This window comes from Rhinolophus sinicus, linkage group LG03 (genome assembly GCF_036562045.2).
Source record: "Rhinolophus sinicus isolate RSC01 linkage group LG03, ASM3656204v1, whole genome shotgun sequence".
NCBI classification, from domain to species: domain Eukaryota; kingdom Metazoa; phylum Chordata; class Mammalia; order Chiroptera; family Rhinolophidae; genus Rhinolophus; species Rhinolophus sinicus.
The window spans coordinates 154,268,782-154,292,619 of NC_133753.1; the positions used below are offsets into that span (position 1 = coordinate 154,268,782).

Below are 23,838 nucleotides of genomic sequence, written 5' to 3' on the forward strand. Positions count from 1 at the left end.
TACACAAGTTTATTTATAAGCGGTCACATACATTATGGCTCCTCAAAGAATAAGATCGAGTATGTCTAGATTCCCAGACTTATTTCATGATGGAATTCTTTCCCACTGACTATCTGTTAATGGTTTACAAAACTTACAGCTGGCAGAACCAAGTCTCAAGTGCCCTGATCTAGTCTAAGCCCTTTATTTTGCTGACGAGACAAGGCCTCACAGCAACTTTTCAGGGGGGCTACATGGGCAACAATAGTCTCAGGTGCACCCAGAGCTGCTGCATTAGGTCAGGCTTCCAGGTCTCTGGAGAGGGGAGGCTCCTGGGAAGCAGCTCACAACACAAATCCCCTCCCTGCTTCCCCTGATACAGGAACAGCTAAATCAGAACTCTCCAAAGGGTCCATTCTAGCCTCAGGGCAGTGAACCAAAGACTTCAGATTTATTTCCATAAAACCTTTCACTTTCACAATCTGTCAAGTGTCTTCAGAGTCTGCCAACGGACAATATTCCAACACTCAAGCAGTTCGGTTCTCACCTGCTTTCTGAGGGGGTGAATCCTTAAAATAGTACTTGAGTCTTTTCATAATTAAATCAAATGGCTTACCTTAAAATACAGTTCCAAACTAGGGAAATTAATTCAGTTTGGATCCAAAAATCTTTGGTCACAAAGAGAATCCAGTGCATTAGATCTGTTGTATTTCTGCTTCAGTTTGTGTAGATAACATGATTTTAGTGTATATTTTTATGTACATACCTTTTTAAAAATAGCCTGAACAAACAGATGTTACAGAAGTACCCTCCTGCAAAATTCTCGTTTGGCAAACATTATATACTAACTTGTTCTCTTATTCCACGCTCAGTTGTAAACAACTCTCAGGCCAGGATTACTTTATACACTTTCTTTGGGCCGGCAGAGCCAGGAACTGGAACTGGAAATGTGTCTTGCTACAGGAACTGCTACATAAATATCTAATGACAGACTGGCTGATAATAAGGCACCTTCTAAAAAGATGTACCATATACTGTGAAAAGATTATCACTTACCAAATGGATTAGAAGATAAGGTATCGCTTCCTTCCTCCCTCCCTCTCTTCTCTCTCTCTCTCTCTCTCTCTCTCTCTCTCTCTCACACACACACACACACACACAGAAATTAAAAGTGGAGGGGTTTTCTATCAAGTAGTTTTCACACTTGTTTTCTTGTTTTTCAGGTCTTTCACAAACATCAAAACTCCCAGGTGAGAGTTTAGAAGGCGGAGAGTTAACTGCTCAAAATGGCTGAGCTCTGCACCAAGTGTGTTGCTGGCCTGGGTTGCAGAATTTATTCCCTCTTTACTTTTATTGCTCTCAAGGTAACTTCCCCAAGTGTGACACTTCCACTGACTGACATGTCAGGAACCAAAAAGCAACATCCATAGGGAGTCGTGTCCTGGGGTCAGGTACGCTCAAAATGCAGTGCTCTCTCAGGGTAGCAGCCGTTCCTTCCCTCGACTATCTGTGTGAGATGCAAAAAAGGAATCTGTGAATTGATCCAAAATGCTCAGCTGTGGCTCCTTTACTCATAGCTTCCAAAGAAACCTGTTTGATTAAGAAAACAAGAGCGGCAAAGGGCGGATTTAGAGGACTTTCCAAACCAAGGCAGGTCCTCGGATGTTCACATTTTATCTTAACCCCTCAGACAATGAACCCCACAAGGCAATGTTTAGAGGAAAACCTCAGTTTGAGTCTTCAAAATGAGGCGTGCAACTTCAGACAGGACCCACATCCAATAAAACACCACCTTCCCTAAGCATTTTTTGTTCGTTTTTAATTAAATAGTTTTATTTTTAAATCATGTGTAGACTGTCCTGTTGAATTTTCTGTGAGCAGTTATCTCACCAGTCCTGACTACAGGCAAGTCTTTAACATAGGTTGGAATTATTAAAATAACATTATTTTTGTCTTGTGTTTCTGTTAATTTCTCCAGTCCCTGTGGTCATTTTTAAGTGTACTTCCCCAGGGGCACTTCTTTCTTTCTCACATTTCTCTACCGCCAAGGAAATCTAACTTCCCAGGCAGGAGAAATTACCGGTAGACCACAGCAGAGAAAACAAAGGCCTAAGCCCTGGAGTATGATGTTTGGGGACACTTAATGGTTGCCTGGGTAGCGTTTAATTAGTCCCGGGTTTCTGCTGGGCGTGGGGGAGTGCTGGTACCTGGGTAACCTTTGTCACTGTTACTAAATCTATGATCAAACAATCAAAACGCGATGCCTGTTATGATCTCCATTGTCACCCCTTCCCTTCTTTAGGGATTTGAGTAAATCTCAATCTCTCTTTCCTCTCTCGCGCTCTCTCTCTCTCTCTCTCTCTCCCTCTCTCTCTCACACACACACATGCACGCGCACACACACACACACACACACACACACACACACACACAGAGTTCGGAAATTAAGAAAACAGTCTTTTAGTGTTTTCGAAAGCTGTAATGATATTTTTCCCAATGAAATTATAAACAAGTGATGATGCCTTATTCTTCCATCTATCATTCCTTTACAATCCCTTGCTTATTAATAAGCTCTCAAAAATAGTACTTGATATTTTTTAAAGAAATCTATTAAAATATGCCTTATTCCTCACTGTCCACCATTATTTACAGCATGTGTCCATAGATGCTGAATAAAATACCTGAGACAAAAATGCAAAAGCAGGCAGTAAAAAGGACTGTATGTGCTTGGTGGTTTACTGATGTTGCATACTTAAAAACAAACAACAAAACACTTTCTTTGGTCTCTGGAAATGAAGACAAAAGCACTGACAATCGGCAGGAGATGCTGTCCTTGGTTGGCAGTGTTAGCAGCTGTTCTGAAATGCACTTAGTTGGATTGAATGACGGATTACTGACATTCCCCAAAATGGCCACTGGGCCCACGCAGCCAATTTTCTGCCACCTTTGTGTGTCTCTATTGAGCGGTTCCACAGTATCCATTAGGAACCACTTAAGAGCCACTACAGTTGGTCGAGTAAAACATCCTTTTACTTCAAAAATTTTAAAAAGTGAGATAAATAGGCATTTCTGCATTTCTGGGGTGGTCTGAATGAGCTATCAACAACCCCAAGGAATGAAAGCACCTGAGTGGCAATGAAACACCATGTTACTTCTTTTTGTTGGCCACACTTGCACCCGAAAAAAAATACATTAGTGCATGAGTACCTAGGGATTTCAAGAATCAGCACGTTTCAGAATTGAGCAAAATGTAAACCTCACAGGAAACAGGCCTTGGGTTGCATACACTACAAAATTCTGGTTGTCGGAAAGTTTGGCTTCTTCACCATTTCAAAGGAATGCGAATGGGGCCGACCAGGCAGTTGCCCCATCGGGCTCTAACATGTGAGTGAATGGGAGCACTGAGGCGGGAGCAAACGCAGGAGGGGCTGCTGATTACTCCACCGACTGCCCCCAGCCTGGCTGGGAAGGCTGCAGAGCAGGGGGCAAGTGGAAGAAAAGGTGAATGATTTGCATCAAAATGGGAGTCCCCTACCCAAGCGGGCAGCATTGACCTCAACTGGTGTTAAACAGAGATCTGGTTACTTCAACAAAAATAAGGCTACGTGTCATTTTCTTCTAATACTAGGACTCCTCCCATAACCTTGGATGGCGATGCAATGAGAAAAGGTGAGCCGAGCTGTGTGGGCATATGGGTAAGTGCCTGTACCTGTGCATGCGCACCTGAGAGAGAAAACATGAGGATTAAGTATTTCCATTCCCTCTGAAACTGAAGATTCCTTGACGGTTAAGTCAGCCTCTTGAATGCAACTAAACATGTATTTGTGTGCTTTATTGTTTAAAGGTTGGGAGCTGGGCTGAAAACATATTCATTACTCCCTGTCATAGAGCAGTTGATGCATTCTAGGCACGTACAATTAGGCTATAATTCTTTACAACGACAGACTAAACATACAAGTCTAGACAGAGATAGGAGATGGCTGAAAATATTCTTAGACCTTTGCTAAGGGCGATTTAGCATTTTCTTATCATTCTGTTGGCAAATATTGTAAAACCTTGACTCACTAATGTCAAAAGGAGTACAGGATTCGCATGACTTAAATTCAAGGGGCTTGATTTTAATTCTCCATCAAAAACCAATCTCGAGGCCAGATATTTTTAGCAGTCCCTCAGCACAGATCTGACGATGCTCAGCTGTGGTTTGTTTATCTTCTAGACAAAAGGCATGGGTTCTTAAACAGAACCACCCATATGCACATTACAAAATCAATCACATTGTATGAAGGTTTTTGTGAATGTGATCTAAGAGTTATAAAACTAGTGACAAAATGTAAACATGCCAACGTCTTAATATTTATTCAATTGACTAAGGAAAATAAACCACAACAAATCTCAGTTTCTTAAAACTGCCAAAGTCTATAGTCACTTGTTGATTGGAGAAAGTAGAACGAGTGGTAGAACAGAGTGGAAGAAGTTGCCCATTGAAGGGGAGCAGAATACGTGACCCCTAAATATGCCACTTTGGCATCTGTGGATTTTTAGGAGCTGAAGGCAAGACCCAGAAGACTCAAGAAAAACTTTTACTTCTCCCGGAACCACCTAGAAGAATTTAATTAGGGGGCCTGACTCATAGAAGGAGCTATTACCAAAGGTAACTTTTACCTGAATGACCTACATGGCAGGGCAAACATCTAATTACCAAACATCTGCTCTTCTTATTGTCCTGTGAATTACCCTCCTCCCCTTTGAAGTTCCAGGCCCTTAACCTATTCCTTAGCTTAGGGTGGCATATGACCCTCAATTGCCCAACTTGCCCTTGGGTTTCATTATCTTTGTGAGGTTAAATTTGTGTTTCTCCTGTTAATCTGTCTTACTTCAATTTAATTAATAGACCAACACAAAGAACCTACAAGGGTAGGGGAATTTTTTTCCTACAGCATGGCTAGATTTATCACAGTGAGAAAGCCGACTCCCACCCTCTCTCGACAGCATCCTTACATGGGCACTGACAGGACCACTTTGCAAACGGTCTTTGACCCTGCCCTAAGGTTCTGCTATGCCAGTACCTTAATGCATTGTTTCCTTTTTGCTCTCACACCAGAAAGACCTTCCTAAATTCAGCCACAGAATGTTGCTGAACATTCTATGTTCAGCAGTTATGTTCCTTCTGATAATGCTGACCGCAAAATTGTTTCTTTGAGAAACATCTTTAACACAAATTTTAATATCGTTACAGAAAGGAAGCCAGCCCATATCTAAAGCCAGTATTTCCCATAGATAATAATAATCACCAAATATACAAGTCAAATAGATTTTCAGCAAGGGAGACAATTTTAACACTAGCTCATGTTTATTGCTTCACCATGTGACAGGCACTGTTTCAAGATCTTTACACACATTAACTCATTTGATTCTCATGAAAATTCTATGAGGTAGAAGTGATCGTCCCTGTTTTACAAACAACAAAACAGCGGCATAACATGGTTAAGGAACATATCCAAGATCCTCTAGTAAATAGTAGTCAGAGCTAGGGTCCAGAATCTGCACTCTATCATGATGCTATGTTGCTGGGGAGGATTTAGGTTCTCAAAAATGTTTAATTATTTTAATAGGCAGAAGTGGCACAATGATGGGGGGGGGAATTAAAATGAATTTTCCTTCTAAAGTGAAGTGTCCCTTGGATTAGGAATGGTTTGTACTTGCTGGTTGTTTTGAAATGATATCTAACACAGACAATCATGGGGCATTTCCTATAACTCCTAGGAGATATCCTCCTTTATTGTTATATGTATTAATAGACATAGATAGCTCTCAAGTTAAATTAGGGAAAGAAGCAAATAGGAATGGAGAATGAAGCCTAGCTCTACTCTTGTGGTGAGGCTTCTAAAAATGATTCTCATCCAATATGACCAAGGTACAAAAAAACATGCTATAATATATAAATAAAAATGTGTATGATAGCAGGTAAATCCATACTATAAGGAAACATAAGACTGTTGCTCTATTTTGAAAAGACTCAATTGTTGAACTTTAACTTGAGTGAAAGCCTGAGAGTAACGAACCTTTTCTCTCGAGAAAACGGGTCTCCCTTGAGCCCGCCCAGCTTAGCTGTGGCCAGGAATGGTTTTACATCAGGGCAGATCAGCAGACACCTGCTCTGCGCACACAGCAGATGTCTGTTGAAAGATCTTTAGGGAAGGCAACGCTGCAACACGTCTGTAGCATTCAGATGGCCCGAAATGACTGCCCATTCCAAGAATCACAGTCTGCCACAGTTGCATGGCGCTTAGCGATCCCAGAGCTCCCATTCTGAAGAACTGGGCGATCTGCAACCTCACCATTCATACTACACAACCCCCACCTTGTGCAGAGAAAGCGTCATCATCCAGGTTCCTGCTCAAAGGGTATTTGTTCAAGATGCCTAAACCTTTCAGAGCGGTCCTGAATGAGACCTGCAGTCCTAAAAAGACAGGCAAAATGAACCTCAAATCCAAGTTTAAAAACTAGTATCTGGGGTAAACTAGTCCCAGAGATCAAATACGGTGCTGCTAGTTGCATTTGAGGCTATCGCCAGCCTTTCATAAGCTGTCTCCAGACACAGCATCTAGCTCAGCACAGATACAACTAGATGGGTAAACCAAGCCTTACTGTAGGTGATGCAGGAAAACGAAGGAGAATGGGGGACATGAGGCTAATGGGGTGGGTTGTGGGGGACCAACCTTCCCTGTCCACTAGAGTAATACTAGGTCTTTGGTCCAAAAATGGTTAATTCTTTAGCAATTCTTGCAGCCTTTCATTTTGCAACACATAGCTGTCACTCTCTAAAGTCAACCCAAACATGAATGCACAATGGGAATCACAGGCTTCATTTACCAAAAAAAAAAAACAAGTAGTTTTACAAACAGTCATAGTAAGAAAGTCAGAACAATCTACAAAGAAAGGATAAAAGCTTGAATGTTACATTTTGAAACATACTTGTTAGAAAAGGATACTTCCCTTATTTCCCTTTTTGTGAGATGATTTTTAAAGTTATGGAGGTGTGCAAGACATAAAAATACAACACAGTAGCAAGGAGGGAGAGAAACAACCATATACTGTACCTTTACTTCAGCATATCATGTGCTGTCTGATAGCCTCTGGATCATTCTGTCTTTTGTCTTCATGCAAAGTTACTTAGGAGCTGATTTTTCACATGGCTTTGCAGCAGGTTTACCTTTTAATGAGTCCATTCTTGCTCCATTTTTCTTAGCATCTTTACTCAATTCCATTCTTGAAAGCTACAATTCCTTTGATAACTAGAACATGTGGGATTTTATTCTAGTAGCAAACTCAAAGAACTGGGACAGTCTCATGGGCATATTGCTGCAGCCAAGTGTGATTCATGAAGGCGCTGACATTCCATAAGTGGTTTCAAACCTCATCATGCACAAGGCTGATTGAATGATGTATCAGTCAAAAGACACTGAACCCATTCCTAAGGTTATATGGATGCCAATAAAATTAGCAATCATACAACAAAATCACATAGACAGAAGAGTTCTCTCTACTCTATTTTACATAAAATTGAAGTGATATTCAAGAAATAAAATGCAATACTTTATCTATGATGGATCAATGGCAGAGCTTTGGAGAAATACAGCTCAGGTTTGGAGTACTTATGGGCCATCAACTTTGCTCATAATTTGAAATGTGACCAAGTGGGAGAAATATGGGTCACTGATCACAAGAGGAAGACAAGATGAGTGAGTCTGCCTTATCCCCAGTCCTAGAGGTCAGGGTACATCCCCAGTGAAGTGGCTGGTCGGCAGCAGCATTTGCACATCTGACAAAATTGTGTGTCCTTACCTTTCATTTTTCTGTAGTATTCTTTTTCATCTCTGAAACAGCAGTTTGGAATTTTTAACAGCAGTTTGGAATTTCAGACTTTTTTTACCCTCACTAAGAAAAGTGGATGATGTTGCAAAGATGAAATGATGATGTATATTTCATTTTGAAACGCAGATGTTTCCTCTATCTTGGGAGGGAGGGGGAATAAGGGATTCTGGAGGCATCCAATTCATAACTTCATTTGAGTAAAATTAACATTTACATAGTTTGCATTCCCTTAAGGTCAGAGTACAGTAAGATAGCAAAATAAATTAATAAATAAATGACCCCAGAACTTAAAATTTCTCATTAAGAATGGACAAAATACATAATCCACACAGTGACAACTTAGAGTTGACTTTCTTAAAATATGCCTTCTGGCTAATCCAGTAGATAATAACAAATACAAAGAATCCTTTAGCAATAAGAGAAAGTCTTTTTTGCTGCCTCAGGCAAAGCTTTCCAGCCAATGGCCTGTTTCCTCATCCTTTCAAATTCTAGGTTAACTAATACAGAACCAAAGCCTCACCTGGGACCTCAGGAGAGAATCTTGCAGAGTGTCTGGATACAAAAAGTTTCAGTTCTTGATCTAAGTTGCATTCAATCAGATTTGTGTCCCATGATCGGATTCCTAAGGAGGGAAGTGAAGACAGTTGACAGACCTCCAGTTAGTCATTTCAGAATGGTTTGGAAAACATCACTGTAACATTTCTCAGGCTTTAAGGGAGGATGTGGAAACTCCTTTTCTAAAGAGCTTGGTGATGGGCAGCAGACGCCCACAAGATGGGAGGGCTGGGGACGTCTCTCCACCAGGCCACAGAGGAGGGCTAACTAGCAGTGTGGACTGAACTTCTGCCCCTCATAAAACGTAAATGCAGCTTTTCTGGGAGAGTGAAAGAAAACAGTTATTAGGAAAATGATAGGCTTTTTACTCCAGGGAGGGAGTGGAAAGGACAGGAAGATGGTGAGCTCTGTAGTAGTTAAAAAGCCACCCAACATTATCTAGCTGTCTTAGGATCCACTTATAAATGGCAAGAAAATGTAGAATGAGGGTGGAAAAGCCAGAGCTATGGGGGCTGACATACGAGTCTAAGCCTTTGTTTTTAAAATGAGGTTTTTGCAGTGTGCATATGCAGTTTGTGTGCATGTGTAGTTTCTTTCTTTCTTTTTTACCCATATCCCACTTTTGACCTTGGTTTCTCTACCCCTGGATATCAATTCAAACTTTGTGTGATCTTTTGATAAAAAGGCTGGATCTCAATCTTCAAGACTCGGCCTGCCTGCCCTCCCAGGCTTTTATTTTACCTGACTAGCTTGGCAAGCAGCTCTTTCATTCACAATTGTTAGTTGTGTTGAATTTTCTTATCCAGAGGCTAAGAAATGTGGCAACTTTTTATACTTTATAAGCTTTCTGCAGAGTTGGGGGCCATGAACTGTCTCTTCCCACAGAAGTTCAGGTTTCTGTTCCCTAGGCTAGAAATGGGGGCGAGAGAAACACCAGGGCAAAGAATGCTGAGGCTCCACTGCCTTTCTAGTCGCTTCCTTCCTCCTCCATCTGCCCTCCTCTGTCCTGCCCTTCCAAAGGGGCTAGCTAAAGGGCAACCCAGAAGACACAGAGAAGGGAGAACTGGGGTGAAACTCAGGGAAAACTGGGGAGCCACAGAACTCTGGAGTGTGTTTTTATATATATTTATATTTTCCCAAATAAACGGCTCATGGTAGAGCCAGTATGTAGTATCCGTGATTGTACTCTTGCATGGAGCATCCTTCCTTGCCAACAATCCTCTGGAACAATAATCATTTATTACATACCTACTAAGAGCAGGGGCTTGAAGCTCTAGGTATAACATAGTAGGTGAGCTATCTCTAGGTAAACACTGGATCATTTAATCATTTTTGCTGGTCATCAGTTATGCATATGGACTTGGGAGTATAAATGGCAGTGTGTTATTTAAACACACCTCAAAATCATTAATGCATTATCTGCATCTACTCCCATTTATCTTGTTCAGTCTTCCTATCTTGAAAGAATCAAAGTAAATTAAATAGCTAGACAGATATAGATATATATATATAGATGTAGACACACACACACAATACAAAAAGATTCTGGAAACTCAGTTCACTGCACATCAAAAATATCTTCAGATTATATACCAAATAACTTTTGGACTATGAAGAATGTTTTCCAATAGATAGATGTATGTCCACTAAATAGAGGCATACATTTCTCATATAATCCATGGGAAGAATTCAGGTGTGAAAGAGTTAACATCCCTAAAGAGAGGCTAAGTTATGAGGGAGCCTTTACGGGTCTCCCTGGAAACATTAACAGCCTCAGTTTGCATTTGTGCTAATGGAGTATTTAAATTTTAACAAGAAAGGCATGTGGAGATTTTGTGGATCTTTTCAGTGCTGAAATGATAAATGGATTCTTTTTGTTTCACAGAAAGCTTGACAGGTTGAAAAGTCTGAATTCATTAGAATATTTTACTTCAATCTATATGTACACTATATACTCATCTAATGTAAAAAATTGTCAAGCTCCTGTCTGAGCTGCTCAATTTGTAATTGTCAACTGGATTCTCTGTGCTCCAGGTCTTCTGGCTCGTCAAGTTGGGTCAATAAGTTAATAATGAGACATATGTATTTAAATTAAATTCATACAACTTTTCTGCCTTTGTTCTAAGTAATGTCCAAGTTGCTACATCATTTGAATGACTTCATCTTGGGTTATACACAGACTTGCTCTTACATTGTTGTTTGACATTTTTCCCTTGGTTTCAATTAAGTTGTCATGACACATGCAATTAATTGCTTGCTTTATACTTCATAAACTCCTGGCTGTATGATTTGGAATTTAACAATGGAAAAAGCATGATAGTAGAAAAACCATTTGGTAATTTTTAAATTACACTAGTAAACAGCTGATAAAAATATTTCTCATTTTTTTACACCCAATGAAACTAACAATTTAAGGTTCTCTTTTCAAAGGGGCAATTTCTAGCCAAATTGCTTCTTAACAATGCATTATCACTACTACCACTTATAAAATAAAGGTTACAATGGATTTACTGGTTATTTTAGTTGGAAAGGAAGCTTTTGGAACCAGGCCACTTTCCATACCTATTTTACTAGGTTGGTGCAAAAGTAATTGCAGTTTAAAAGGTTAAAAATAATTGCAAAAACTGCAATTACTGTTGCACCAACCTAATAGAAATAAAATAGTTTTGTAATTATTTTGTACCTTCTACTAGATAATGTTCCTAAAGGGAAATAGTATTTCTCAATGAAAATTCATACTACATTTAGTAGGTTTATGTATCTCCTCATTGCATCTAAGAGAAAGCCATTAGTGGGCCCTCTTTTGGGCCTATGGCTTTTGGAAAAGAGGTCACTCTGAAGAGGCTTTCAGAAGCAGGTCATCCTGGTCTCTGATGGGTTGTAGAGAAGCCATGATAAATTCCTGGCCCTTTTTCTGACTACCCCCACCTCCCACCCAATAAATGCCAGGTCAAGCTGCTCCTTGAGGCTTTGCTTCTCCAGCACTCTATGAAGACTATGCCCCTTATTGGCTTACCCCGATGGGGGCAAAACAGAACAACTCCACCAGGTGGAGGAGATCAATCTCCACTTTTTAAACTGCTGGGCCTGGATGACATCTGTCACCCCTGGGAGGTTGGGCCATGCCCAGGCAGCCTGAGAGCTCTCCTGCCTAATCGGAGACTGTTGCCCAACCCTGGAAGGCAGTGCCATTACTCTGTCAGCCATTTCTCCAGCCAGTGACCAGGGAGTAACAAAGGATCTTTCCATCTCAGTTCTCTGACCCCAGAGGGTATTGGTGCACAACGGGGAGGCTAAAGTACACATGAAGTTTACAGATGGAAAAAGGAGAAAAGGTTGTATGTGAGTGTGTGTGGGTGTGGGGGGGATGGGTCATCACAGGAGAGGTCAGAGCGAACAATGAGGAGCCAGGTTGCCTCACTTCATACAGGTTAGATCTGGCCAAGTTTACCAGTCGTGCAAACACTTTATAGGATTATTTAATAAAACCAACCATTTTTAAAAAGCACCTCCCATTTGAAGGCTAAAATCTATATTTCTAAGAGATAGGAGATTGAAGAAAGCAGAACAAAATGTCCAAGCGTTACATGCTGAACCAGCACATGGGTTCTACTTGACAGTTATTTGGCCTTTGACAGGTTGCTTCTCCTCTACGAGCTTCAGTTGCTCCTTCTGAGAAGTAGCCTTTTGAATATTTTTTTGCATGTACCTAAATGATGAACCTATAACCATAAGATTCTATTTGTAAAACTATGCTAAGAAGTGATTTGAAGTCAGATTAGAATCATAAACTCTATGAATTAAAAGAAATGAAATGCTAAATTCAAGGTTTTATTTCTCAGAGAAGTTTTCCTATTTTTTGCCTTGATCTAACGTTCAATTACTTTCTTCCTGTTTTTAAGCCAACAACTTGATGTTTGTAATATATATGTGATGTGTAACGCAGACACTATCTTACACACACTGCTCATCATTTCAAATGATGATAATTTAGGTCTTGAATAGCATCTCACACTAGAGACAAAAGAAGTGATTTATAATAATTTATTGGTCTAAAAGTTAGAACTTATTTAAAAAGTAAGCTTGTAGAGAAGATTAACAATAAATCATCAATTTAATGACCTTAAATTTGGGGACTGGCTTATATTTCAGCATGGATCATAGAACCATTAGTAGATAACACCAATTAAGCAGTACAAGCAGAAATCCATCTGCCTTTTGACTTTGAAAAATATGAAGATGAAAATAATAAATTTAATACTCTCTAATATTTTTTTTACCCCCAACATGTGTTGATTTTCTCCTGTTAAATGTAAAGTGAAAACCAAATCCCAAACTTTCCTAAGTTCTTATTTCTCTTATCTATCTTAGACTGAAAATAGTCAACAGTGACATCTAAAAGTTACAATGTAATCAGCTAAACTTACATTTAAAAATCCACAGCAGTAGATGTTATACACATCTATCTTTTTATGAACAAATCTTGCTGATTACCAATGTAACTAGAGGAAAGTTATATTCTTTAAAAGTGATTGAAAGCATCAAACTGACAGTATTCCTTTAAAACAATAAAAATGAAACGATGAAAACTTTCACATGGCTCTAGAATTCAATTTGCAAAGCATGGATGTATGTAGTCTACATCCTAAAATAAACCAAAAGAGCGGGGGTGCTGCTAAAAATGGTATGGCTGTTAAGTCTATGATGGGGGGCTACTTAGGAAGTGGGCAGAGGAGGTGCCAAGGAACGGTAGTTGGTGATAATGACAATCATTTGGCATAAAGTCCTGCATAACTAACTAAATAAAGCTAGACTAGTGCAAGGAAAGAATACTGTTTCAAACTTAAGAAATGACCAAACCCTACATTAGGCCTTTTGAATATAGCTGAGAAAATGAGTGACCACCTCTCTTCCTTATTTTCAAGAAGCATATACTGAGCATCCACTCTGGGATGTTCCAGGCCTGTTGATTTACTGCATTACCACCATCTTCCTACAGATTGATTTTCTAGGCTTCCTCAATAATCAGACGGTAAAAATCCAAGTCACCAAGGTCTCCAAACCAAGCATCAGTTGAGGTGGGAGGGCAAATAGGAAGCAAGAGTAACAGATGCTGAACTGCCTTCCCAGCCTGCAGCACACAATCAGAGCCGAACCCCCTGGAGCATCTCCATCTTGCTTCACACAACACAGCCCACAGGCACTAGCAACAACAGCAGTGGTATCAGAGTGACCTCTGGAGGAGGCCCAGCTGGGTCCTGAAGGCTGAGGCAGCAGCGTATCAGGCATGGGAAACAGAGCCCACTGGCCCTGTTGCTAAGTCATCTCAGGCTCTGAAAAGCTACAGAGGCACTTAGCACTGAAAGTCCCTGCAGCTTGGGCTGCATTCGAGTCCCCAGGACTCAGGAGAGCAATCTCCGGAGAAAAAGCATCATCTGTTACAGTGCATAAGGAAATGGCTTTGCTCACTTACTCGGTTGATTCTTAATGGGATCAATACAGCCATTTCGGGGTTTCATGCAAAAACCTAACCAAATTAGGGAATGAAAATTCAGGAAAGCATGGTGACTGAAAAGGGAACATGAGGGGGCTTCGGGGGTTCCAGTCATGTCTGGTTCTTGTTCTACGTAACCCAGGTGTGTTCATTTTGTGAAAATTCACTGAGTTCCGCATGTATGTGTGCCTTTTCCTGTCTATATACTTCAAAAAAATTTTTTTTTAATTAAAAAAAGTCAGGAAGACAAATCTGAACGTTATCACTAAGTGCTAATAGTGTAAAAAAGAGTAAAGAGAGCATTTCACAGCAGAACTTGAATGTGTTTATTTTATCTTCAAATACAAGAGCTTGACTAAACCCCGAGGAATGGGGTACTGAAAGGATGATCAACAGAGTAACAAAGCAGGAAGATAATTATGGTCGGAAGGTGATTTCTGAAGCAACTCCCTGCATGGGGCCCAGCCCACAAGTGAATGACTATACAAAGGCAAGCCTGAAATTTGCTGTTTGATCTCCTCTGATATTAGCCTGATATTAGCCTGATGTGCACTAACATCAAGATAGGGCCAGAAAAACCAGCGATGCTGCAGGGGTAACACTTCTGTCACTTATGAGTGGTGTGACCTTGAGCTGGTCCCCTTCTCCTTCCTGCCTCCTGCGGCCCCCACCTCTAACATGGGGGTGATGGTCCCTCTCCTAGCACCACATTGGGTGGTTATGAAAATTTTCTACATAGAAAAGCACATCCTAACGCATTATTATTCTCCGGCAATGGTGCTGACAAAAAAAAATGTTGTTAACCCAAAGTCATTGATTCATACAGTAGCCACACCCAACGTCAGTACGTGTGAATTTTTTCCAAGGAGAAAATGTGCAAATGAACTAAATTAGAACAGAGCAGATTAAAGGCCTATAGTTTGAAAATATGGGTTATTGAGATGCTGTAATAAGGCATTTCATTATTTGAATCTCTTATTCTTGATTTTTTTCCGAATAAAACAGCACATCTTAATTTTGCTCACTTTTTTTTTTCATCTGAAAGGGAAAATCAGTGCTTTAAAGTTAAACAAAAGAACCAGGTCTGCAACTCCAGTCCCCACCCTGCAGCCTTTTGTTCTGGGGACCAGCGGCCGTTTCCAAATGCAGAGGCAGATGACTGACAAGCATTCAGTTTTTTCATCCAAAATAAGGTTTTTCATTCGGTTTTTATAGGGGTGGGGCGGGAACGGGGACCGAGGGCTGCGTGAACGCCCTTTGTCCGCCTCGGGCTGCCGTAGAGACCGCAGTGCGGACTGCACCACGCCCACCCGCCGGTGTCTCCAGGCAGAAACGCTTCAGCACCACCCCAAGAGAATAGAGTGCGGGCTGGGGCTGCGGAGGGACCCGGCGACCTCTGTCAGGGACGAGGAGCGATCTGGGATGCCGGGGGTGGAAGGAAAGGCAGAGGCCAAAGCTGCCCACCCGGGCACTTGGAGCGCAACAAAGCTGGGCTGAGGGAGAGGTGGGGGCACGCAGCAACCCTGAGCCCGAGGCCACCGCGGGCTGCGCCCTAAGTGGGCGCCGCAGTGCGGGGGCAGGTGGAAGGACTGCCGCAGCCCGGGTGGGGCTGGGGGGCGGGTCGGTCTGCGAGCCCGAGGCTGCGCCCGCGGGACCCTCACGGCCCCGCCCAGGGTTCCTGGCAAACCGCTATTCAGCCTCTGCGGAGCGCGCTCCTAGTGCGCGCACCGAGCGAGGCGCTGGCCCTACCCGCCGACCCCTCCCTCTCCCCCTCTAAGCCATCACTCCCGAGGCTGAGACTTTTAAAAGAAGAAGCCCCACCCCGCAACTTGGGGTCCCATTGTCCTTTCTCAAAGCTGCAACCAAGGTCCCAGGGGCGGTAGCGAGGCTGGCGCCGTCAGGGAACGAAGTGCAGGCGGTTCTCCATCTCTGCGTCCCCGGGGGGGTTGAGGGGGGTGGGGAAGCGGGCGTGGTGCTAGGACTAGCCTAGTCATTCCGAGGAAAGAAAAGATCGGAAGGCTTTAAACCAGAAAAGGCATTTCTCGGGGGCTGAGGTGGCTGTGGTGAGGATGATTCCCAAGCGGGCCCTGGCACATGGTGCCTAAGTCTCCGGTCTGCTGGCGAGGTGGAGGGTGGAGGGGCGTGTACCAGCATTTTGTGGGGGTGAGAGGGGGACTGAAAGGAGTGGTTAGCATCAGGTCTCTTCTCCCACCCCCACCCCTTTTGCTTCCTGCGGTTACGGCTTTATTGTGGCCTCTGCTCTTCTGATACCTGCATTTCATTTAGCGGGAGAGGCGGTGGTCAGCTGGAATCTGCAGACCCAGCCTGATGACAGATCCCTCAAGGTTAGAAGAGACTCTCCCACTGGGTCTCAAATCAAATTCACATTAGTCTCTGAAATTGGCTTAGAAAAGAGGCAGGACCCCAGGCGGGAGGTGGCGGGGAGAGGTGGGTGCTGGGCGCGCCCTGGGTGGGGTCGTGTTTGTACGTCTCCCTGAGCGCGTTCCCTGGGGGCGCAGGGCCTCTTACCGAGCTCGATGTTGCCTATGGCGCGTCGCAGGTGCTCCTCGGTCACTATCTCGCCGACGACCACTAGCAAGTAGAACTTGCTGTCGAGGAAGCGATGCGACAGGCTGGGCGAGGTGGACGCCGCCGGGTTAGCGATGCTGCCGGACAGCTCAGGCTCCGCGGCTTCCACCACCACGGTCGCCATCCTGACTGCCCGCTTTGCCTCGGCGAAGTGTCCCGCTCCGGCCGCTCCTCTCCTCTGCGGCAGGAGAAAGGATTATCGCCGAAGGTGCTGTCTCCGCTCCGCCCCCTGCGTCCCCCCTCCTCCTGGCGCTGCGCGCCGCCTCCCCCTCCGCCCTCTCAGAGCGCGCGGCGGAGAGGAGTAGGGAGTGAGAGTGGGCGGGGAGGCGGCGCTGCTTTTATATGGAGACTAGGCAAGGAGCCCGGGAGGAGGAGGAAGAGGAGGAGGAAAGGACCACCCGGCACATCCTCACGCGGTGGCTGCCTCGGCTCTTCCAGCCGTTGGCCCAGGGCTGATGTCATCTGCAGCAAATCATCTCGCTCGAGGCCCGGAAGCCGGAGGGATGAGGTGTGCGGACAATGGTCAGGGCAGGGCTGTGAGGCACGGGGTTGGGGAACCCTGAGGGCCCCTGTTGCAGCTGTGAAGGAGGAAAACACTCCAACCTGCACCCCACACCCACCCACTGCGCGCTCCAAACCCTTACCCGGTTTGTATAGGAGAATGAGATGGGTTCCATTTTCAGAATGTGGGTATCTATCTTATATAGGAGGGAGCACAAGTCAGGCTTCTCTGCCTTGTGTCCCCGTCTGCGATGAAGTTCTGATAGCCTAGCAGGCCTGGTGTTCAAGGTACCCCGCCCAGGAATATGCAACCTGTCTATTCTCTGGCCTTGTGGATTTAGGAAGACACACAGTATTTACCAGCTTCACTTGAAGATACATAAAAAATGCAAAACCTAAACCTACTATTGTTCAAGCTTTGGCCCCTACTCTGCGAGGCCCCATGATGAAAATGTACTGGCTTTGTGGTGACCATAGGAAATGAGAGGGATACAGATGCATTAGCCTACATACAGATTTCTTTTCTTAATAATATGCTGCACAGATAGTATCAGGCATAACAACGAATAAAGAGAAGATACTGTCTCTACCCGGCAGGATTACAGTGACTATAATGTACTGTTCAGTTCCTTGGGGAACACACAAGCAAAATTATTTCATGTGACAATGATGTCTTTTAAAATATATGAAGCATTAGGAATTTTTATTGCCTTTGTCTATGTTTAGAAGAACTCATAATAATGTTTAAAGGCAGCCCATCTACAACCATTTCTTACAAACATACTGAATATAGCTTCTGTCCCAGGAAAAGGGAGGTGGTGGTAAGGAAGAAACAAAATGTGCAGACATGGTAGTCTCATAAAAGATGGGGATTAGAGGCTTAGAAAAGAAGATAGAAATTAGAGTAGTCAATATAGTGTTTATTTTAAGATTTTTTTTTATTGGGGAAGGGGAACAGGACTTTATTGACTTTATTGGGGAACAGTGTGTACTTTCAGGACTTTTTTCCAAGTCAAGCTGTTGTCCTTTCAATCTTAGTTGTGGAGGGTGCCGTTCAGCTTCAAGTTGTTGTCCTTTCAGTCTTAGTTGTGGAGGGCGCAGCTCAGCTCCAGGTCCAGTTGCAGTTGCTAGTTGCAGGGGACGCAGCCCACCATCCCTTGCAGGACTCGAGGGATTGAACTGGCAACCTTGTGTTTGAGAGCCCACTGGCCCATGTGGGAATCGAACCGGCAGCCTTCGGAGTTAGGAGCATGGAGCTCTAACCACCTGAGTCACCGGGCCGGCCTAGTCAATATAGTTTTAATACTAGAATGGATACTAGTAAAAAGAAAATATCACCTAGATATGCTAAGATTTCCAAAATAGCCTGTTATCTTAGCTGTTAACCACCATGACTTACTGGTGATATATATACTTTTTATTCTTAGTTCTTTCCTGAGACCCTGGCATGGGAGACATAGTGGGCAGCCAAAGGCTGTGGCCCATCCTACATGACAGTATGATCAGTGGGAAATAAAGATACCATCTGGCCCTCAACACTTGGAGTTTGTGACAAGCTCACTGGTGAGTTGTGTTCACCAGTAGACAGTGACAAAGAGTTTCCAAGAGAGATGGTACCAGGTTATATCTTTGTCAAGAGAAGGCATTCGGTTGCTGTTAGAGAGGTGAAGCCAGCACAGAAATCCATAATTGGGGAAGAAGTTACGGTGAGGAGCGCTGTTTGTTAAAGGTCAGCCATTGGAGCCTGAAGCCATTTAGTGATTATCTTCCATTTCTCTGACCCACCATTACTTTTGTTTATGTAATCATTTTCTTTAGCTCTATTTCTTTTACTTAATTTTATTTTTAAATGAAATTCTTTATTACCGTGTGAGCGGAAACACTAATCTTACTTGTTAATAGAAGGTATCCCTAAAACTAAGAATAATGAAAATAAGATAATGTAATTAAATTCCTGCGATATACTGTTATTTGCTCAGGACTCTGACCCTGAGTTGTATTTTCTCTAGATTAAAAGTGGAGATTAGCAAATGTTAGGGAGGTGTTAAAGAGTTGTTCTCCATGTCATAACAGAAGATTGGATGAAAATAACAACCGGAGGACTCGCTTACTGTGTGAGTCAGGGCAGTTCAGTGCCGTGATCAGGGGATCGCCTGTCAAGGAGGACACTGAGAAACAGAGATTATGACAGAACACAGGCTAGATGTGCTGATTGTTACCATAAAGCTTTGTAACTTTGGGTAAGTGACTTACTCTGTTTGACCTTCAATCTTTTCATCTATATACTGGGAAGAATAGTATCTTTATAACTGTGTAATAGGAGTAATGATATAAGGTGTAAGTACCTAATTCAGTGATTGGAAGATAGTAAGCTCTCCAAGCATGGTTGATAAATAGACCTCTCATCTCAGTTTCTTGGACAATGGATTAAAAGTATCCTTACAAACTGTGCAGGTGACATCAAGTTATGTTCCACTACCAACACTTCTACAACAAGAATACAGTATGAAATTATACTACAAAATAGAAAACTGCCCCCCACCCCCATCTCAAGAGAAAAGATATAGTTCTAAGGAGCAGGGAAAGGAAAACTAACATATAAGGGTGCCTGTGTTACCTGCTGCCACCTGACGTCACCTAGATGTCCCAAAGGCACCTCAGACTCAATATGCTCCAAAACAGAATCATCTTGGCCCTCCAGACCTGACCTCATCACTTTTCCTATTTCGGTGAACAGTATCACCATCTATCCTATGATGCAAGCCAGAAACATCACAGGCATCTTAGCCTCCTCCCTGACCTTTAACTCCATGTGCAATTCAGCATGGAGTCGGGTCAGTTTTACCTCCCAAATATCTCTTCAATCTATCCACTTCTCTCTACTATCACCACCCTAGTCCAAGCTACCATCTTTGTGAGAGGTAGTAGTATACAGGTTAAAAATTGGGTTCTGAAATCAGACTGTCTGATTTTGAATTCCAGCACCATAGTTTATTATCTGTGTGCCTTGGGCAAGATGTGTAATCACTCTATGCCTTGGTTTCCTCATTTATATAGTGGAAATGAATACCTATCTCACCTACCAGGGGGATAGTTTAAATATGTAAAGTGCTTAGAACAGTGCCTTGTATGTAATAATCACTCAACAGGAGTTAGTTGTTTTTGTTGTTATTATGTAATATTTACTATGAAAAAAATCAAACATATATAAAAGTAGAATAGTATATATAAGAAACCTCCATGCACCCATTATCCCCAATCAAATGATTTTTACAGTTTGCTTGTTTAAAGTAAAATCTAAATGAGATCCATTTATTTCAATTGATTGCTATGTCTTAAATCCCTTTTAATCTATGGCTTCCCATTCTTTTTTTTTTTTTTTTTTTGCTTGCAACTGTTTGTTGAATAGTGGAAACATTTGTTGTGCTGTTTCACAAAGTCTGAATTTTGCTGGTTATATCCCTATTATATTATTTAACATGTTCTTCCATCTCCTGGATTTTCTGTATAATGATAGATCTAAAGGCTCAATCAGAAGCAGGTTTGACATATATTTTTTGTAAGTATACTTTTTAAGTCGATGATATTGTATTCTTCCGTCAGGAGGCACCTAAAGACTGGCTGACCTTGTTCTGAGATCTTAGCAATCATTGGTGATCATTACCTAGATTTATTATTTCATTAAGGGTTGGAAAATGATAATTTTCTAATTTTATTCTTTCTTCATCTGACACCTGGAAGACATCTGTTAGAAATATCACCCTATCACTTGTTTAGCCTGAGGTACAGTTAATGCAGGAAAAGAAGGATAAGTACATGATTTATTCTCTTTATTTGCTAATTTTCAAAATAATGAATTCATTCTATAACATCCTCCAAAGGTGATTAATAATTTTTGTGTCATTAAGAATATAACTTGGCTCTTCATTTCTGTGGCCATCACTGAAGTGTCAGCAGCCAAAATGAAGTTCAACCCCTTTGTGACTTCTGACCAGAGCAAGAACTGTAAAAGACATTTCAGTGCACCTTCCCATATTCACAGGAAGATTATATCTTCTCCTCTTTCCAGAGAGCTGAGACAGAAGTACAGTGTTCGATCCATGCCCGTCCGAAAGGATGATGAAGTTCAGGCTGTGCGAGGCCACTCCAAAGGGCAGCAAACTGGCAAAGTAGTCCAGGGTTACTAGTAGTCCAGGGAGGAAACACATCATCTACAATGAAGGAGTGCAGCGGGAGAAGGCTAATGGCACAACTGTGTATGGGCATTCACCCCAGCAAGGGGGTTGTCACTAGACTAAAGCTGGACAAAGACCACAAAAAGACCCTTGAACGGAAAGCCAAGTCTCGCCAAGTAGGAAAGGGAAAGGGCAAACACAAGGAAGAAACAATTGAGAAGACGCAGGAATAAAGTAATCTTATATACAGCTTTCATTAAAAACTGTTAAAATGAAAAAAAAAAAAAAAAAAAAAAAAAAAAAATATATATATATATATATATATATATGACTTGAAGTCATTATTCATATTGCTATTTTAATTTCCCCATCTTTGACCAGTGGTATGATAAGATGTTCCCAGCTCATCTGGTACTTATCTGACCTCAGAACCTGGAATTAGCCATTTCTCTCACACTGGTTCCTTCAGTGGGAAGTGGTATTTAGAGACCGTAATCTGGATACCAGGAGTGACTTGGTGCTACTATCTTGTCATTGTTTCTAGATATTTTCAGCGGACTGGAATAGAAAATAAATTTTTTTTCAAGGTGAAATACATTATTGAGTTCGTACTGTACTGCCAACTCAGGATACGGACTACAGGGATTGCGCTTAACCTTCAATCTTACATCAGTATTTCCTTTGTCTTATGCCAAGCATTCCAGTTGTCAAAGACACCAAGGGTGATGGGATTAGAAGAGCAGAGAATTTCTCACTTTCTTTATCTGACAATATATACAAATTATACTCGCAGTAGTCGCAGATAAAAATGGACTTGCCAACAATGTGATTACTAAAAGCAGTTTAAATTTTTTGTGGAATTACTTTTGTTCTTAGAATATATCACAATAGAAAACCAAAATTCCCAGTTGTCAAAGACACCAAAATGACCACTTTTTTGTTTTATCCCACAATTGATACATAAAACTCTCAGAACAACAATATAAATGCTACTGATATCAACAGTATTACTGAAAGCAGTTTAAGATTTTTTTGAAAAATGTTTTATTAGATATAACCCAAAGGAATGCAGTTTTAAAGTCACTGAATTAATTCTTTTTTATATGATTATGCCACTACCTCAATACATAATTAGGTTTATATGTTTCATTTTTTTAATGCTTAATTTTGCTTTATAACTAGGTAAAATATTTGGTTCCAAAGTCAAAGTCATATCTACAAAACAATTGTATTCAAAGAACTTCAGTTTCTATCCCTTGCTCCTCTACTCTGCTCCCTCTCTGTCCCTATAAATAACTCTTTTCCTTGGCTGAGCCTTCTGTTTTTAAAATGTTTATCTTTTAGATATGTGCTCGCTTCAGCAGCACATATACTAAAATGTTTATCTTTTAGATAAACAACACCATATATACACAATGTTTTTTCACTTAACAATATAGCCTGTCGATAACCTCATAATTATATGGAGTTAATGTTACTATTCCTCATTCCTTTTTATAGCTGCATATTAACCCATTATCTTTATTTACTATAATTTATTTAATCAGTTCTTTATTGATTGGTATTATTGAGTTATTTCCAGTTCAGTTTGTATTATAAACAGTATTATAACTACTGTTTTTTCCTGTGCAGCAGCAATAGTCATTTGCCTGGCATCAGCATAGCCACTGGGACCCACATCCAATCCGTGCTTCAGACCACATGGAGGGTAACGTTTTCTGATCTGGTTATTTTACCCCAACCCTACTCGACCTCTTCAGAAGCTTCCCATTGTTTGTAGGGTAGAGATCAAACTCCTTAGTGTGGTCTACAAGGTCCCACAAAGTCTGATCCCTGTTTATCTTCCCAGCTTTATCTAGCCCCCCACTTATCCTTACTTTTCAGCTTCAGCTACACTGACTTTATATCAAGCCATGCTTTCTCCCAATGCAAGACCTATCCCCTTATTCTAACCCCCAACCAAGAGCGCTTGCTAGTTAACGTCACCTAGTTAACATCTCCTTGTCCTGTAGAGAGCATCTCAGCCATCGCTTTCTTAGGGAAGCCTCTCTGACTTTCCTCACCACGTCAGTTAACCTTTTTATGCACATCTTTAGCTCCATGCCCCACTTTTTATTTGTAGCACTTATCATCATTCCAATTTTATATTTTTATATGTAACTGTTAAAATTTGTCTGTCTTCACCACTGGACTCTCTGCTCTATGGAGGCCAGAACCATGTCTATCCACCCACACTCACACATACCTACCAGCTCACCTGAGGATTCCCAGTGCCCAGCATAGAGCATTTGCTCAATAAGTGTATCAGTGACTACATGCATGGCTTCTAAGCAATATACTTAAAGCACCTAGCCCAGTAACATGAAGCCATTTTACAGTGAATTCCCATAAACTTTCTAAGAAATGAGTTTTGTTATCATTTTGATGGCTTAAGTTCTCTTTTACATTTCTGATCTTGGTAATTTGTATTTTGTCTTTTTGTTGTTCTTGTTCAGTCTTGCTGTGGTTTTATCAGTTTTGATCATCTTTACCAAAAACTATATTTGGCATTACTGATAGTTTTCTATTATATGTATGTATTTTTTCATTGAGTCTGTTCTTATCTATACTATTTCACTCCCCTGATTTCTCTGGGTTTTATTTTACTTCCTATTTTAGCCCCTTCAGAGG

At 41.7% G+C, this 23,838-nt stretch overlaps 1 protein-coding gene and 1 pseudogene across 1 annotated transcript in view; one reads left to right on the forward strand and one right to left on the reverse strand.

The window, feature by feature from the left end:
- MAP1B (microtubule associated protein 1B) overlaps positions 1-16,980 on the reverse strand; it is a 93,755-nt gene extending 76,775 nt beyond the window's left edge. The window contains exons 1-2 of the mRNA XM_019728087.2: positions 16,433-16,980; positions 8,375-8,476 (exon numbers count right to left, since the gene is read on the reverse strand). Of these exons, the coding sequence (XP_019583646.2) occupies positions 8,375-8,476; positions 16,433-16,616 (286 nt within the window). The 5' untranslated portion in view covers positions 16,617-16,980. The remainder of the gene's footprint in view (positions 1-8,374; positions 8,477-16,432) is intronic.
- Positions 16,981-20,439: 3,459 nt separating this feature from the next.
- On the forward strand, positions 20,440-21,444 carry LOC109445680 (large ribosomal subunit protein uL24; annotated as a pseudogene).
- The last annotated feature ends 2,394 nt before the right edge of the window (positions 21,445-23,838 follow it).